This window comes from Lampetra planeri, chromosome 16 (genome assembly GCF_965212315.1).
Source record: "Lampetra planeri chromosome 16, kcLamPlan1.2.h2, whole genome shotgun sequence".
NCBI lineage: Eukaryota > Metazoa > Chordata > Hyperoartia > Petromyzontiformes > Petromyzontidae > Lampetra > Lampetra planeri.
Window position 1 is genome coordinate 4,166,053 of NC_136122.1, and position 16,413 is coordinate 4,182,465.

The following is a 16,413-nucleotide window of genomic DNA, read 5'->3' on the forward strand; positions in this document are numbered from 1 at the left end:
AATGTTAGTTTAGAGAGCACAGCGGGCGGGCATGCGAGGATGGAATTCAGGTGCTGTCCAAATCTAAAGTGTCACGAGGACGAGGGCGTTCGCATTGTGCACGTGTCGTGCAGTGACCCCTTTGGGCAACCGAGGGTTCGGTGGTCAATCCACAATCCCGCACCTCTGATTAGCACGGTTTGCTACGTACGGTGCGAAACAGGTTCCACGTACACACGTACGCACACTGCTGGGTGTGGGTCTCCCGTGGCCAGGGGCATTACGTGGCCATGCGACATCGCGTTGGTCTGCGTGGGTTGGCGAAGGGTGGGTGCAGCGTAGACGTTGGGGGCTATAGTGCAGTACAACAATGGATTTCACGGCACCACCCTCTGATGAAATAGCAGCCCCGCGGCGGCCCACACCACGTGTTCTTCGGCGAGGTGGTCGTCCATCCAAGCACGATCCAGACTCAATCCTGCTCGGCATCTCAGATCTGACGAGGATGAGCGCAGTTCGGGTAATTTGGTTCACAGGCGATGATTGTATTCAGTGGCTGGCTATATCACTTTTCCTTATGGATAGCGTGGCCTTGCCAGAGTAATGTGTAATTTCCAACAATCGTTTGGGGCCACCAATGGAGATGAGATGACCCTTTCAATAAGGAACATTCGGCAGATTTCTTTTTAAAAGAATGCTGAAACTAAAATTTAGTTTCGAATCTAATTTTCACTGCGGTGAAAGCAATTTCCATTTGCAGCAGGGACATTTTCATGGTCTTTGAGAATAAGTAAACAAGCTCATTTCCACTGCCCTTTACTGCAAAACTCATCCTCTGCATCTGGGAATGCATCCACTTCCACGTGAAACACTCACTTTTTTCCTTTTCAGTGACCATCGGGGTGGGGGGGGGAGAAGTTGAAATGCCGAAATAAGTCAAGCACGTGTTCATGTGGAGCTCATCTGCAGTGGTGTCCTTTAGTCAGAGATGGAAATCTCTGGGGCGCCCACTGAGCTGTATGGCTGTTTTTCAGAAGCGACCTTGCCACAAATGATAGCTTAACGAAGCGGCTTATCATGCGGGAATGTATATCAGCCAAATACTCAAAAACGTACGTTTCTAAATGCGGTGGGAAAACCCGTAGAACCCTGATAAAAATCCACGCGACCACGAGAACACGCAAACTCCAAATATACAGGCATCAGGGTTGGGATCGCAATCACGGCCTTCTGTATACCAGGCGAGGCAGTTAACATCTTGCCACCGTGGCGCCCAAGTAAATGGGTTTGCGTAGAACACTTCGTGTGGCTAGGAGGGAGCAGGCGGCCGATGGTCGAGAATAACGACGGAGTGGCAGCCACGGAACGGAACGCGGCTGACAACAATGTCCAGCACGTGTGCAGGTGCGCCACGTGGACTGATCTATCGCACAGGATTGTGAGACACGGCGGCGGCGCCTTGGGGAGGCCTTTATCCAGCAGTGGATTTGCGATGATGCTGATTATTGTGATGTGTTTTTTTTCATCATCAAATCTTACTTATAAATTGAGTTTCTCAGGGCACTGTGGACACACTGTATCGCACGAAGATTTAAAGAAAGGAGCAGATCTGCGGTCTAACATGAGTAATGCACCGACATCACAAGGTTACACTAATTGGGGTCTTACGCGACAAAAAAATATTGCTTCAATTGTACTTGTGAATAATTGTAAAAAGCTGGAAAGAGGTACGAATGTAATGTCCAGTCAGATCGCCTTCCCGCTCAAATGAAAGTCGCGCTAAGCTCGTCTCCAGCGGTGTCCATTCCACATTCCCATTTTGTTTGCGGGCTACTCATTGTGTCGACAACATCGGCATCATGAGACCGAGTCAATCCCTGACCAGGGTTTGAAACCTCGCACAATTTCGTTTGTGAAGCAACCTCCCTCGCCACTCCTTCACCAGGCCGGAAGGCAGCGTGCAACAATTGAACGATGATAAATTACAACGTATGGAGATGACGCGTTGGCTCTCAAAAGCCACGGCATCAACATATATATTTTTAGAAACAACAAAAACCTTTTTACAAAATGTAACCGCGACACTGAGATGTCATCAATGAAGTACCAACGTGAATGCGAGAAGGGAACACTTTTGCCAAACTCATTCGCGGCATTTGGAGGCGTTTTCCTCCAATATAACTTGGAGAAACAAAATAGAGAATAATAACACTCCCAGACTGTCTGATGACAGTTATTATCGCTCTGTAAATCAGCTCAAGCGTCCCATAAATCACGTGACTTCTCCCCTCTCCCCCCGCCCCCTGTAAGAACAGACGCTGCTCCACCGTGCAGCTAAATTGTGCTTGCTGCCTCCTCTCTTCCCTCCGCTCTCATCACCCTCTCATCTCTCCGATTAGCACGGCTGGGTACGTACGGTGCGAAAGAAATTCAACATAATACATAGATCTCTGACTTCTTGGCCCGGTGATAACTTATCCACCCCTCCCCTTCCTCTCTTGGCGCTCATTCTCTCTTCCTGCTGCTCGTCTTGAGCTCTACCCCTTTGTGTGTCTTGGGGACTTCCAACCCGGCATCCCTTTCCTGCTCATTTCTCTTTCCCCCCATTCATCAAATCCTGGACTCTACCCCCGCCCCCCCCCTCCCCGTGGTGTACCGTGGGCAATACATTGAATACAAATAAAATGTCTCGCAGTAAAGAACTTAACAAAGACGACCATGAGCAAAATAAAAGTTCTACAGGGTACAACAAATGTGCTTAACGACTAAGAAGCTGCCCATAAATGACGTCACGCGATTTTTGACGATTTTTGACCCCCCCCCCCTTCGTAACACGGCGTCACAAAAAGTCAGACCCCCCTCAAATACGACGTCACAAAGCTCTGCCCCCCCCCCAAATAAACATGCTTCAAATCGCTTTAAACTATTGACATTGTAGTGCGTATTTAATGTGGCGCTGCACTCTGATGTTGTAGGAGAAAACATTTATTAAAACGTAATTAAGTAGAACGTGTTGTCTATTTATTTAAAGTTGCGCATTTTGATGTGACGTCACATTTCTCAACCCCCCCCCCATCGTCACAAATGTCTGACCCCACCCCCCCCAGGTGCGTGACGTAATTTATGGACGGCCCGTAATGGTGTCTGACGGACAAGACACAGCAGAGTGGGTGTACACCGAGGGCAGTTAGTGAACGTGGCCTGGGATTAAAAAACAAATGAAGATGTGGACGAGTGGATTTGAAAAAGTAAATGCAATAACGAAACGTGAAACGAATAAGACGTTTAACCACGTACATACATATATGTGTGTTAGAAATACAGCACACACGCTGACAAAGAAAACTGAACAAGAGCTTAAACGTGTACGCATAAGAGCGAGGCCTGGAATGCATGGGGTTACACAGAGAGGCAGAAAGAGGAACACTTATGGATTAGAGAACAAATGGGAAGTCTTCGCATCACAATGACTGTTACGAAAAGTAACTTCAGCGGGACACTTTGCGGGATGGGACGACGCCCGATTGGTCGAGACTCGTGAAGGAGTGGCAGCCAGTGGAGTGAATGCGTCAACGAGAGGAGATGGAATCATCTTGTAGATGGATTGTGGCCATACCACGAGGGATGATTATGATGATGACGACCACTTAAGAAGGCCTTCATCCAGCAGTGGCTAGATCATGGCTGCTGGAGTCGCACTCATTACACAAGGAGTGCTTGCCACAAATGAACCACAATACCTTGCCGATCTCGTTAAGGAGCATAAACCATCACGTGGACTCCGGTCATCCTCACAGCAGCAGCGGCTTTTGGCTGCGATCCACCAAACAAAGACGGTCACCGCATCGCGCGCGTTCAGATGCGCTTCTGCGGCCTTCTGGAACGTTCTTCCTTCTGATATTCGGAAGCCACTGGATCTATACACTTTTAAATCAAAATTGAAAACGAATTTCTGTAGAACTCCTTTTGTGTTTAGTTTGTTGTCCTTTCCCCCGCACCTCCGATTAGACGGTTGGCTACGTACGGTGCAAAGGAAGTTCAACAGGAGTTGACACCATCTCCAATAAAGCATGGATATCATTAAATGAGTACACGGCGAATCTATCAATGAACACAGTATTGTAAGAGTGCATTCCTACCATAGTCAGTCCACCCATGCTGGGGGTTAGAGAACATTCAATTGGCAAGCAGGCCAACAGGAAAACACACAGGAAGCTACGCTCGGCAGCTTCCCTCTAACATCCCGCTTACGTTCGTGTCACGTTTTTATGACCGATGGAACACAAATATGTGGCATACGTACAGTTCACAGATTCAGTGGACGTAGTCACCACAATACAGCGATGTGCATGCTGTATTCCATATTATTCTCTAGGTGGCAATGTTGTTGTTGAATCGCATCGCTGTTGTGGTTTAAACAAACGTAAAAATGTTTCTCCAAAAACAAATACTGCATTTATAAAATTGTCCCAAACAACAACAACAAAATGTATCTCGTTCGTAGATGCTCCCGAGACAGCGGTGGACATTCCAAATTCCCATGGAAAGGGGGTGGTGAGGGGGAGGGTATCTCCATAGAACAACCATCGTTTACTTCCCAGTCATCTCACGGGAGACAACCACCCAGCGAGGATGATGGCATTCGCGACGGCCTTGGTGGTACAGGTAGGCGTCATGTTCACCGCTGCTTCGAATCCCGCGGCTACCCTAGTTAATTACTGCAGTGTTGTCCCATAACTGTCAACCCCTTATCAGTGCCCTACCTTATCGCAGCCCAATTCAGGCTGCCCACGGGCAGCCCCGAGAAACAGCGGCAGTGGCCCCATGGACATCGCAGGGTGGAGGGAACGTGTGACATTTAACTTCGCCATAAACAACACACTAGTCGCACCAAACCCAGGCCAGAACTCACTGACGATCACGATGATAACAGACAACAACAACAACAAAAACACTCAACACTGCCGTAAAATATATAGAGTGTATACAATACAGTCAGCGACGTTTCGGGCAATGGCCATATTTCACACCGCCACTGTCAACGCAACATCGCCAAATAAAGTATTTGATAATGATAACCAATGATACATGACTGATGCTGAAAGACACTTGATACTGACGATCGATGATTGATAGCTGATGATATAATATGTGGTGGTGACAGACTGATTGTAATTGATGATTGACGACGATGAAGATGATGTGATCATGATTGCTGGACTAATATGTGGTGGGGGCGGACTGATGATCTGAGTGCACCCGAGATACGAATTTCAATTCCTCTCGCCCCTTGCCAGCCAAGGCAGTGAAGAAGTCAATCGTCCGAGATGGCTCCCACCGAGGAGATGGAGTGCGACTGAGTCGGTTCGGGTGGAGCAGGTGCAGCTTGGTGAGGCCTTCGTCCAGCAGTGGATTGAACATGGCCGTATGACGTTGAAGGTGCCTTCGCAAGGCAGGGTTGAGGGCTATGACCAAAGCATCGACTCTGGCAACCATCACTGCTATTAGCTGCTGGCCGTGCTGATGGTGCTGACGATGGTGTTGTAGATGATAATCTTATTGATGATGCTGTTGATGATCTTGTCGATGAGGATGTTGACGGTGTTGTAGATCTTGTTGACGATGTTGATGGTGATGATGTTGATGATGTTGTAGATGATGTTGATGTTATAAGAATAGGTATTATCCTTTCCGGCCATAAAACAGATGTTTAAACACCAAACAGAGACCTTTGCCAAGGAATCCTATCTGCATATTCTGTCTTCCTTGAAAAAGGTTTCTGTTTGGTGTCTAAACATTATAACACAACTGTTTTATTGCCGGAAAGGGTAATACCTATTCTTTCTTTTCATACTGGCAAAAAAGGTCCCAGATTGATGTTGATGTTGTAGATGATGTAGATGATGTTGTAGATGATCTTGCTGATACTGATGATGTTGATGATAATGTTGCAGATTATGTAGATGATGATGTTGTAGATGATGATGTTGTAGATGCTGATGTTGTAGATGATGATGATGTTGTAGATGATGATAATGTTGTAGATGATGATGATAATGTTGTAGATGATGATGATGATGATAATGTTGTAGATGATGATGTTGTAGATGATAATGTTGTAGATGATGATGATGCAGGGTGGTGGTGGTGTAATTCACCTTGAGCTGAGACTTGGACACCTTCCCGCTTTTGTCCGCGTCCAGCGCAGTGAACGCGTGCCAGATGGACTTGAGCAGCTCCTCGCGGAGAGACATCCTCCCTCTCTACTCCCTCTCTCCTCCCTCTCCTCCCTGCCTCTCCCTTCACTCCACACAGTCACTCCTCCACACAACCACTCCTCCACACAGCCACCCCTCCACACAGCCACTCCTCCACACAGTCACCCGTGGCTGCAGACTCCCTTCTCTTCCCTCTTTCTTCCTCTCGCTCCCCTTTTCCTCCCTCTCTGAACTTCACGCTCTCCCTGTCACCTCTCCCCACTCTCTCTCCCTGTCACCTCTCCCTGTCACCTCTCCCCGCTCTCTCTCCCCACTCTCCCCTCTGCGCTGCCGAGCCGCGAAACTTCCCCTTTCATCAACGCGGGCAGCCCGGGGGGGCGGGGCGAGGTCGAGGGAGGGGCGGGGCTAGCGACAAGGGGGAGGGACCGCAGACAAATGGGGCGGGGCTAGGCACGGCGGGGGAGGCGGGGCTAGACAAGATGAGGGCGGGGCTAATAACAAATAGGCGGGGCTAGGCACGACGGGGCGGGGTTAGGGTGATTAAGGGGAGGGGCTAGTGAGAAGGGACGTGAAAGGTCACGACAAGAATGGGTCCTATTTTTTTTAAATGTTTTGTATTTACCAGGTTGAGGCTCACTGAACTATGTAACTTTTTTTTATCAGAAGCGACTTGGCTATCACAAACGATAGCTCAACGAAGTGGAAATGTATAGCAGTAGCCAAATACTTTAAACGCGTGATGTTGATTCTAAATGGAGAGGAAAAAACCGGAGGACCCGGAGAAAAATCTACGTGACCACGGTCAGAGAGACACGCAAACTCCAAATATACAGGCGTCAGGGTCGGTATCGGACCAGTAGCTGATAGGTAGCCATTGGTGTGCAAATGTGAACACAATTAATCGGGAAACGTTCTTAACATGTATTTAGCAGGTCCAATGGTGTGAAGCGCAGTCTCCAATGTGTATCCCACTCTCTAGCCTCTCTACTGCTGCTGAGCCAGTTCGGCATTGCTCAGGGGGTACCAGGTGATTTTGGGCACCGCACGCGATGAATTTCCACGCGATAAGTCACCTGATTGAGCTGTCCTTTGTGGCCAGGTCACTTCTGAAAAAGAGCTAGAAAGCTCAGTGACCTTTACCTGGTCAAATAATATCACCTCAGCATTACCCAGCACCACCTTTACACGAGCGTTGGATCGAGCTCATCTGCCCTGGCAGCTGTAAGTCATTGGTGGAAATTCCACATTCCCATGGAAGGGGGCCGGTCTCTGAAAAGGACGACTGCTGTTGAACTGGCACAGAGCGGTAGACGTCGTCTTCACCCCTGTGGGATGGTCAGGCAGAGTTGGTTCCAGATCTGGATTTGAACTCACAACCTTTCCGATGTGTGAGTTGAGTGCTCGACTCAAAGCGCCACCAGCTGGCCAGATGAGACAGAGTAGCGCTTGGAGTTGTGTTACGAGGTTGGAACCCATTGATATCAAACATTTGTCTCGCCAGGGGAGAGCTGGACAAAGTGCAAAGTGTATATGAGAAAAGAGATAACGATGTTAATCAAATTACCTACACAAACGATTAAAAAAGGATGCAACATTATGAACTGTGAAATCTACAATGACACAGAAGTCATCACAGGCAATGTGACTCCTTCCTTTTGCCAGCTTCTGCACTGGCTGCACAGTCGACGCTTGACCCCCAAAGTTCCCTCTTGCGGTGTCCCACTGTCTGGCTTTCAGATGCTGTCGGTAACCTGCCCTTCTATTTATATATGTTGAACTTCTTTCGCACCGTACGTAGCCAACCGTGCTAATCGGACTTTACCCTGTTCACGTGCCCCATTCATTGTCAGGACCCGCTGTACCTGATTGAGTCTACATTTGCGTTCCGCTTCCACACGACGCTCCGAACTTCCAAACTGCTCGCCCCGACCTGCACACGACGGGGTGGATGGCCAACAACATGCACGGCTGCATTTGTCTCCCCAGTTGCTGATGTTTACACACTGAGCTATATATTATTTGGTCCTTTCGGTAAAGTCACATAGATAGAAATTTTATAATAAAAATAAAGTGAATAAAAAAACACTAATGTCGACTGAGTGTACTGGCAGTCTATAATGTAGACTGTAGCCTGGTTATTAAGCGGAGTGAGTGTACTGGCAGTCTATAATGTAGACTTTCGCAATGTTATTAAGCTGGGTGAGTGTACTGGCAGTCTATAATGTAGACTGTAGCCTGGTTATTAATCTGGGTGAGTGTACTGGCAGTCTATAATGTAGACTGTAGCAATATTATTAAGCTGGGTGAGTGTACTGGCAGTCTATAATGTAGACTGTAGCCTGGTTATTAAGTTTGGTGAGTGTACTGGCAGTCTATAATGTAGACTATAGCCTGGTTATTAAGCTGGGTGAGTGTACTGGGAGTCTACCATTTAGACTGTAGCCTGGTTCTTAACCTCGGTGAGCGTACTGGCAGTATATAATGTCGACTGTAGCCTGGTTCTTAACCTGAGTGAGCGTATTGGCAGTATATAATGTCTACATTAAATAATGTAGACAGTACGCTCACTCAGGTTAAGAACCAGGCTACAGTCTACAATAGTGCTTTTTGTTTTTATTATTTTCATTTAATTCATTTTTTATTTTATTTTTATTTTTCTATCTACGTGTCTTTACCGAAAGAACCAAAGAATATGAATTTCTGCAGTCACGAAAGCGTTAAGACAGCTGAGCTATATAGTTATTTTTCAAAAGCGACCTGGCCAAAGATGATAGCTCAACGAAGTGGCTTATCACGTGGAAATGTATATCGGCCAAATACTCTAAACGCACGTTTCTAAATGTGCGGGGAAACACCGGACGATCCGGAGAAAAATCCACGCGACCACGGGGAGACCACGCAAACTCCAAATATCCAGACGTCAGGGTCGGGATCGATCCCACGACCTCTTGCATTCCAGGCGAGGTAGTGAACATCTCGCCACCGTGGCGGCTCGTATATATGGGGGTGCGTTCACCACAGCGGGTTTTCTTCGTATTAAGCAACATATGAGGGCTTCATTGGGGTATCGGGAATACCGTGAATAATACAAATAATACAGACGGTAAAGATTATTCCGCAGATAAAAACGATTTATTACAAAACATCTATAGGTATTATGAACCGAACTCACAAATGCATTCTACTGTACTCCCATGTGACAGTGGGGAGAGGCGAGTTTGCAGGAGCTGTCCTTCCCCCCCACACCTCAGATTAGTACGGTTGTCTACGTACGGTGCGAAAGAAGTTCAACATATATGCAGTGCCGGATTAAGCTAGTGCGGGGCCTGTAGCATATGTTATAAAGGAGCCCTAAATAAAAAAACAAATATTAAAACACAATCTTAATTTTAGAACTTTCGTGACTGCAGGAATTATTATTTGTTTCTTTCGGTTAAGTCACGTCTAAAGATAAAATAATAAATTAAATTAAATAATAGAATACGACGTTTCGATTGCAACACAAGCAATCATCATCAGGTATAATGAAATAGCGACATAAAATCTAACCAGAAAACTATAGACAGACATATTAGCAGACAGATATCACCAAGATACATAGCGAGAGCAACACAGGTAACAGAGAGGGGTGATCGTCTCTGTGTGACGTTTCGATTGTGTTGCAATCGAAACGTCACACAAAGACGATCACCCCTCTCTGTTACCTGTGTTGCTCTCGCTATGTATCTTGGTGATATCTGTCTGCTAATATGTCTGTCTATAGTTTTCTGGTTAGATTTTATGTCGCTATTTCATTATACCTGATGATGATTGCTTGTGTTGCAATCGAAACGTCGTATTCTATTATTTAATTTAATTTATTATTTTATCTTTAGACGTGACTTAACCGAAAGAAACAAATAATTAAAACACAATTTTTGTACTTGCATAGTAAAGTAATTGTACTTTTTCATTTGCTACACAGCCAGATAATACTACAAATCGCTAACCTTAAACAACCAGTCGTTCATAAAAGTTGAAGGCAGAATAGTACTATAGTAATAGAACAAGTGCAGAATCACTGAACCGGAAATTATAGCCTGGAAGCGTTAAGCGCGGGGCCCTTGAAAGTGTGGGGCCTGTAACATGCGTAGCTACTTTTGCTACTAGGAGAATCCGTCACTGCATACATGTGTAGTGACTGACTCAGAGACACTAAGAGTAGGCAGCACTCTGTTTATTAACACGGCCTTAACAGTTCACACTTTATAACTCGTCACTAAATTAACTACGGTTCCCAGTCAGGACAGCTGGCAGACTGCCTCTGACTGGCGACGCCGAGATGGTGAAGACGGAGACGGCGGCGACGATTCCAGCAGCACTACGGGGACCCCACTCCACACGACAGCCCCGAGCTCCCCTCCCGGGGCCCCTCTTATACTCTCAGCGTGGCCTGGCTTTGCCCCCGGCCACGCCCCCTTCTGGAACCTACCAGCGGGTTCTCGATGTGCCCCTTACGTAACCTTTCCCCGACATCCCTCTCTGGTCTATCACGTAACCTGCTGTCAGTCAGAGCTTCTGTAGCTGCAGATCCCCTTCCCTGCCAGCCAACAGCGCTATGCTGCTAAGTGACCGATTCTATGTCACTACACATGCATACGATCTGCGATAGTGACGACGAATCGTGATAATCGAATCACGGGGGCAGGGGGTGGGATCTGGTACGCAGAGAGCGTGCGTGGGCTCTCATTGGCTGAGTGAATGATGGGGGTGGGTACATTTCCTCGGCCAGCGCTGCTGCGTACTCTCAATAAATGTTGTTTATCCAAGACAAAGAGCGCTATAACGAATTAGCGTTCTGTGGGGTCGCGCTTAACGAGGTCTGTATAGGAGTGATGCTACTGGTCGTCTCGAGGTGGGGCTAGTGGCATAACGGTTGGGATAGTGGACTAGTGACACAGCTAATTGTCTAGGGGTAGTGCTTGAAGTCTAAGGGTGAAAGTAGTAGTTTAGGAGTTAGCGTTAGTTGTCAATGGATGGGACCTCAGGTATTCATATGGGTAAAGATAGAGCATAAACATTTACAATTTGAGCTTGCAGTTCGCTTATTATTGATAAAGGTACTGCCTGCCATCATGGAACGCACAGTGGATAGAGAATGAGTGATTTAATTGATCATCATCCCATTGCTTCTGATGATAATGAATATCATCATCATGCTGTTGCTACAACGACTGCAGCAGATGCTGATGATAATGATGTTATGATTTTAAGCTAATGTATTCTGCAAAAAAGCTAGTTCTTTTTCGTTTTAATTATTCACACAGATCGATACTTCAAATGGACGAAGGGATTTTGACTTGTACGCCTAAGTGGTTCCGTATGCTGGGATGTTATAATAGCAATCCGGACGTCAACGGCCGGCCATTCTGCCTCCAACGAAACCGCAAGCAAAAATGTATATCTACGCACTCATTCGGAAAGAACAAAAATACAATAACAAAAAATAATGTTCTTTTTGTTATTGTATTATTGACCCAAAGAGTCGAAATAATTACGTTCATTAGTGCACCCCTCACTTCACCGCTGGATCAAGGCCACCCCATGCCTCTCAGGAACAAGAATTGCTGAATCGCACTTCACCAGTGCTGATCAGCGCGAATCGGTGACAGGGTGGGTAACCAAGACCGGTTAAGAAATCACTCGCCAGCTGATGCTGTTCGTGGCTTGGAAATTGAATTCGGGTTATCGGCTTGGAAGCCCTGGTGTGCTGTAATTGTGCCACGGCTCCAACATCCACGAGTGAAATATGAATGAATGCATCGTAATTGGCTTTTTACTTCGTTAAGCAAAGGACAATTCAATCAATGAAGGGTTCTGAACTAGCCTTGAGGAGGCTAAAGCAATAAGAAACGTCACATCATTTGCACGGTATGAAGGAATACAATAATCCCCAGCATATCTCACGACAAAGGACGCTTCTTTTCTTGTACAGCATCTTGAGTTGTGATAACGCTGCATTTATACGCTTTCGAAATTAAACTTTTAAACGACAATCAAGGTCCAATGTTCATTTAACCTGAGTTCCAGGTGAACATGTAGCTTTTAACACAGTTGATATTTACTTTTGAAATTCCATCCTTTTCACAGTCAGAAATACAGTGGCCCCTTTGCAATTACACGTTCTCTTTAACGCTTTCCAACTAAGGTTGAGAGCTTTGATGCATTAGCACGGTCCATTTACTTCGCTGTCCTTTTGTTTAAATAACATGAATACGCAAACTTGTCATGTAGACAATCTCTGTTCACTCTCATCGAGGGGGAGAATCATTCAGAGGCATTGGAAGTCACGAACAAGTGGGAAAGTCAACCAATATTTGCCTAAGCTCTGTGGCCCTATGCTTGTATGTTTTCCCCAATTCTATTCATGAGTGATTAGCCATGTGGCAGGAAACCGGAGTACCTGAATAAAACTCACGCGTGCCGGAGGGGGGGGGGGGTAACGCTCAATCCCCGTACAGAGAGCTACTTTTGCAACAACATTAATCCACTTTTTGCTAATCAATCCACTTGCTGGCAGGCCAGGAGATGATGATTCTAGATTTGAAGCTTTCGTGACTGCAAGGATTCATATTCTTAGGTTTTTTCGGTAAAGTCACGTAGGTAAAACATTAAAATTAATGAAAGTAAAATATTTTACTTTCATTAATAAAATATTTTACTTTCATTAATTTTAATGTTTTACCTACGTGACTTTACCGAAAAAACCTAAGAATAGGAGATGATGACTTTGACATTCTTGTGCAGGGAATGTCATGAATTAGTGTGATCCACCAACCCCACACACAATTCGTCGCTTTACTAACTGCGCTTTACTAACTGCGCTTTACTAACTGCGCTTTACTAACTGCGCTTTACCAATTATGCGGCTGGCTGGACATAGGCGGGGTGGGTGGGTGGTGGGCGGAATTCAAGAATTGTTTGCATAATTTCAACTTCCATGCCGGGAGGTCGAACTGGTGACCTCTGCTGGATCGCAAGGCCAGTGCGCTGTTGTGAACTGACACTTATTTATTGTCACAGTTGCCGAGTGACGTCTCATTATTATTGAGGTAGTGTCGAGGTCTCTACCGATTTGGGACCAAACATCAGAGGCAGGAGCCATCCCGCTGGGACCAACGTTGGCCTGCGGGTTGGAACCGTCGGAACCAACGCCGGCCCCAACGACACAGCCAACTAGCAAGGGTTGTCACCTAAACAGATCGTGCCAATTCGTCACTCGTACAGCACACCGGTGTGTTGGAGAGCCATGCCACAGCATTTACAATCTGAGTACGACGTTTCGCCAGTAATTACAACTTGCTTGATCAGGCGACAGCCAGATTTCATAAGCGTGATTGGGGTGGAACTGTGTTTAACAACAACAACAATATTAATTTAAACGATACTTCTTCTTTCTAGATTTGACTGCAAGGATTCATACTCTTAGTTTTTCGGTAAAGTCACGTAGGTAAAAAAATGAAATTAAAATTATTAAAAATAAAATAATAAAAATCACGACGTTTCGGAGGCAACACAAGTCTCCGTCATCAGGTGGGACCGTCACAGCCAGATTTCCGTCGACCGTGGGGGGAAGCAACTGATGTGAGTCCCGTGCCTCCTCGTCCACCCCGCCGCGTGATGATGCGGCCAGCCGCTGTGGCGGTGTGGCGTGGCCCTCCCGGTGGCCGTTTGTCGGATGTGTGTGCCTCTCACTTTCGTCTCCACTCGACAGGGGATGCCAAGTCCTAACCTCTCACCCCCCCCCCGCCCGTATTGAACGCCCAGCGAGCTCTGAATGCCAGAAGTGCGCGTTGCGGAGGATGTAACGGACGGACGGCGTTCCACTTTCTAAGTGCCGCCTTCCTCTTGCCCATGGGACCCCCCGGGTTCACAATCCCTCTACTGTAGCGGGCCATACATATTTAAAAAAAAAAACGAAATGGCCGGCGCGGTTTCAAGGGGGCGAAATGTAAACTTGAATTATTTAGTAAGGGATTAAAGTTAAACAGAAGTCATACAATTAATTGCTTGCGAATATTCTCTTCTTCGAGCTGAATTATGTTGCAACTAATTTGGCAGCGGTGCACACGCAACGTTTCACGACAAACACCTCAACGCTCTCGCCAGCAACACTGCCTTAACATAAATATGTTGACCTGACAACGTTTCGGGCAAGACGTTTCAGGCAATGTCCCTTGTTCAGAGCGCACCTGGACAGCTGGCAACCTCTCTGCATTCAATGAACAGAGTCTGGACCATTTCTAAGACACTGCCTTAAAATTAAAATATATCAATGACTGTCAACGTTTCGAGCAAGGGCCGAAACGTCACCGATTTTAAACACCGTTTATACAAAGCAGTGTTGTTGACGGGTGTGTTGAGTTTCCTTTGTGATAAAATAATAATAATAATATAATACGACGTTTCGTTTGCAACACAAGCAACCATCATCAGGTAAGAATGAATGATAAAACACAGACACGGGAACAGCATAGGCAGACACACATGCAGAGAGAGACACACAGAGAGAGTCTGTGTTTTATCAATCATTCTTACCTGATGATGGTTGCTTGTGTTGAAACTGAAACGTCGTATTCTATTATTATTGTGATTTTATTTTCTACGTGACTTTACCGAAAGAACCAAAGAGTAATTCCTGCAGTCACGAAAGCTTCGAATCTAGTTTTCCTTTGTGAACTATATTGCAATACATTCTAACGGTAAATAATTTCATAACTCTATTTACTAAGCAGGTTACACAATAATATATTATGAAGTTATGCCTCGGAAATGTTTCATACTGTGAGGTAGAGTATTTCCCTTTATGTATTTCCGTACGAGCATCAGAGACATGCGTGATGTTGATGTATTTGCGTGGTCTTGGCATGATATCCTTCAAGGGCTTTCTTAGATAACTATTCTAGGCCACATATACAGTACCAATATACGTGTGTTGCAGTCATTTGTGATTAGCCGGAGCCAATGATCCTGCTACACTTGAAAACTCCGTGTAATTATAGTTGGCTGTGTGGATTTTAATCCGTAATCTCATATCCACGACTACAAATGTCAGATTGGCTTATGAGGTGAGACAGAGGGAATTTGAACCCCAATGCCACCCAGCAATATGGTCACCTGGATGGGTGGTTAAACTAACACGGTCTGAGAAATGTTAATCAGAATGGAATAATAAAATAATAATCTTTAGTAATAATGATGGACATTAATATATTTCGATGTAAAGCTTTCGTGACTGCAGGGATTCATCTTCTTGGTTCTTTCGGTAAAGTCACGTAGAAGATAAATAATACAATAATAAAAATAAAACATAATAAAATAATTCTCACGACAACGGGCATAATATGACTTTGAAACCCCCGCCCACCTCCTACGCATTTCACAATTAGTGACTAATCCCATATCTGCATTTCCCATAAATATGCTAAATTCCTCTTGATATACAAATTATTTTGTCAATGCGCTCTTTTCCCTCCAACCCAGCTTAAATATACGCTCCAAGCCTGGGGTGTTTCATTCAGACGCTGTCTTCCCGACAGACTTGTTCTTCACCTGAGGACGGCTGCTTGCGTTGTGGCCGAAACGTCGTGAGAATTATTTTATTATGTTTAATATTTATTATTTTATTACTTCCCTTCTACGTGACTTTACCGAAAGAACCAAGAAGATGACATTAATATAATTAACCTAACCAGAACGGCCCCCACAATGGCACTGTGGAATTTCCATGGCGGTAAACACCACCTCATTGCCCATTTTGGATGACACTGCGAATTTCACCTGAAATTCATGTCCGTAATAATAATGCAATAAAAAATATACACTAACTTTTACATACAATACAGTGTGGAAGAGTGGGCCAAATACCCTTTATCTCTAGAGCCCGTTAGAGTGGACGACCTTCCACCAACGGTGGCGTGGGCAAGCAATTTCAGGGCTGTGCCTTTGATCAACTTCCAAGGACAATAACACTGCCCTTTAATCACCCAACAAAAACTTAACTGGGTCTCAACACTATCATGAGGGATGTTTGGGGTTTTATCCAATTTGGGTATAATTTCAGGGAACAAAAAACATTCCATATTGGTGAGACATTGTCATGGTCTTTCATTTTTTTTTTAAACAATAACAGACTCTCAAGCCCTTTGCAGTAAATTCATTTACTGATTCTGGGAAT

At 45.5% G+C, this 16,413-nt stretch overlaps 1 protein-coding gene across 1 annotated transcript in view; it reads right to left on the reverse strand.

The window, feature by feature from the left end:
• The window catches only part of LOC144722942 (switch-associated protein 70-like), a 69,232-nt gene extending 62,703 nt beyond the window's left edge, over positions 1-6,529 (reverse strand). Inside the window, exon 1 of the mRNA XM_078601372.1 lies at positions 6,138-6,529. Within this exon, the coding sequence (XP_078457498.1) occupies positions 6,138-6,233 (96 nt within the window). The 5' untranslated portion in view covers positions 6,234-6,529. The remainder of the gene's footprint in view (positions 1-6,137) is intronic.
• Positions 6,530-16,413: the final 9,884 nt, after the last annotated feature.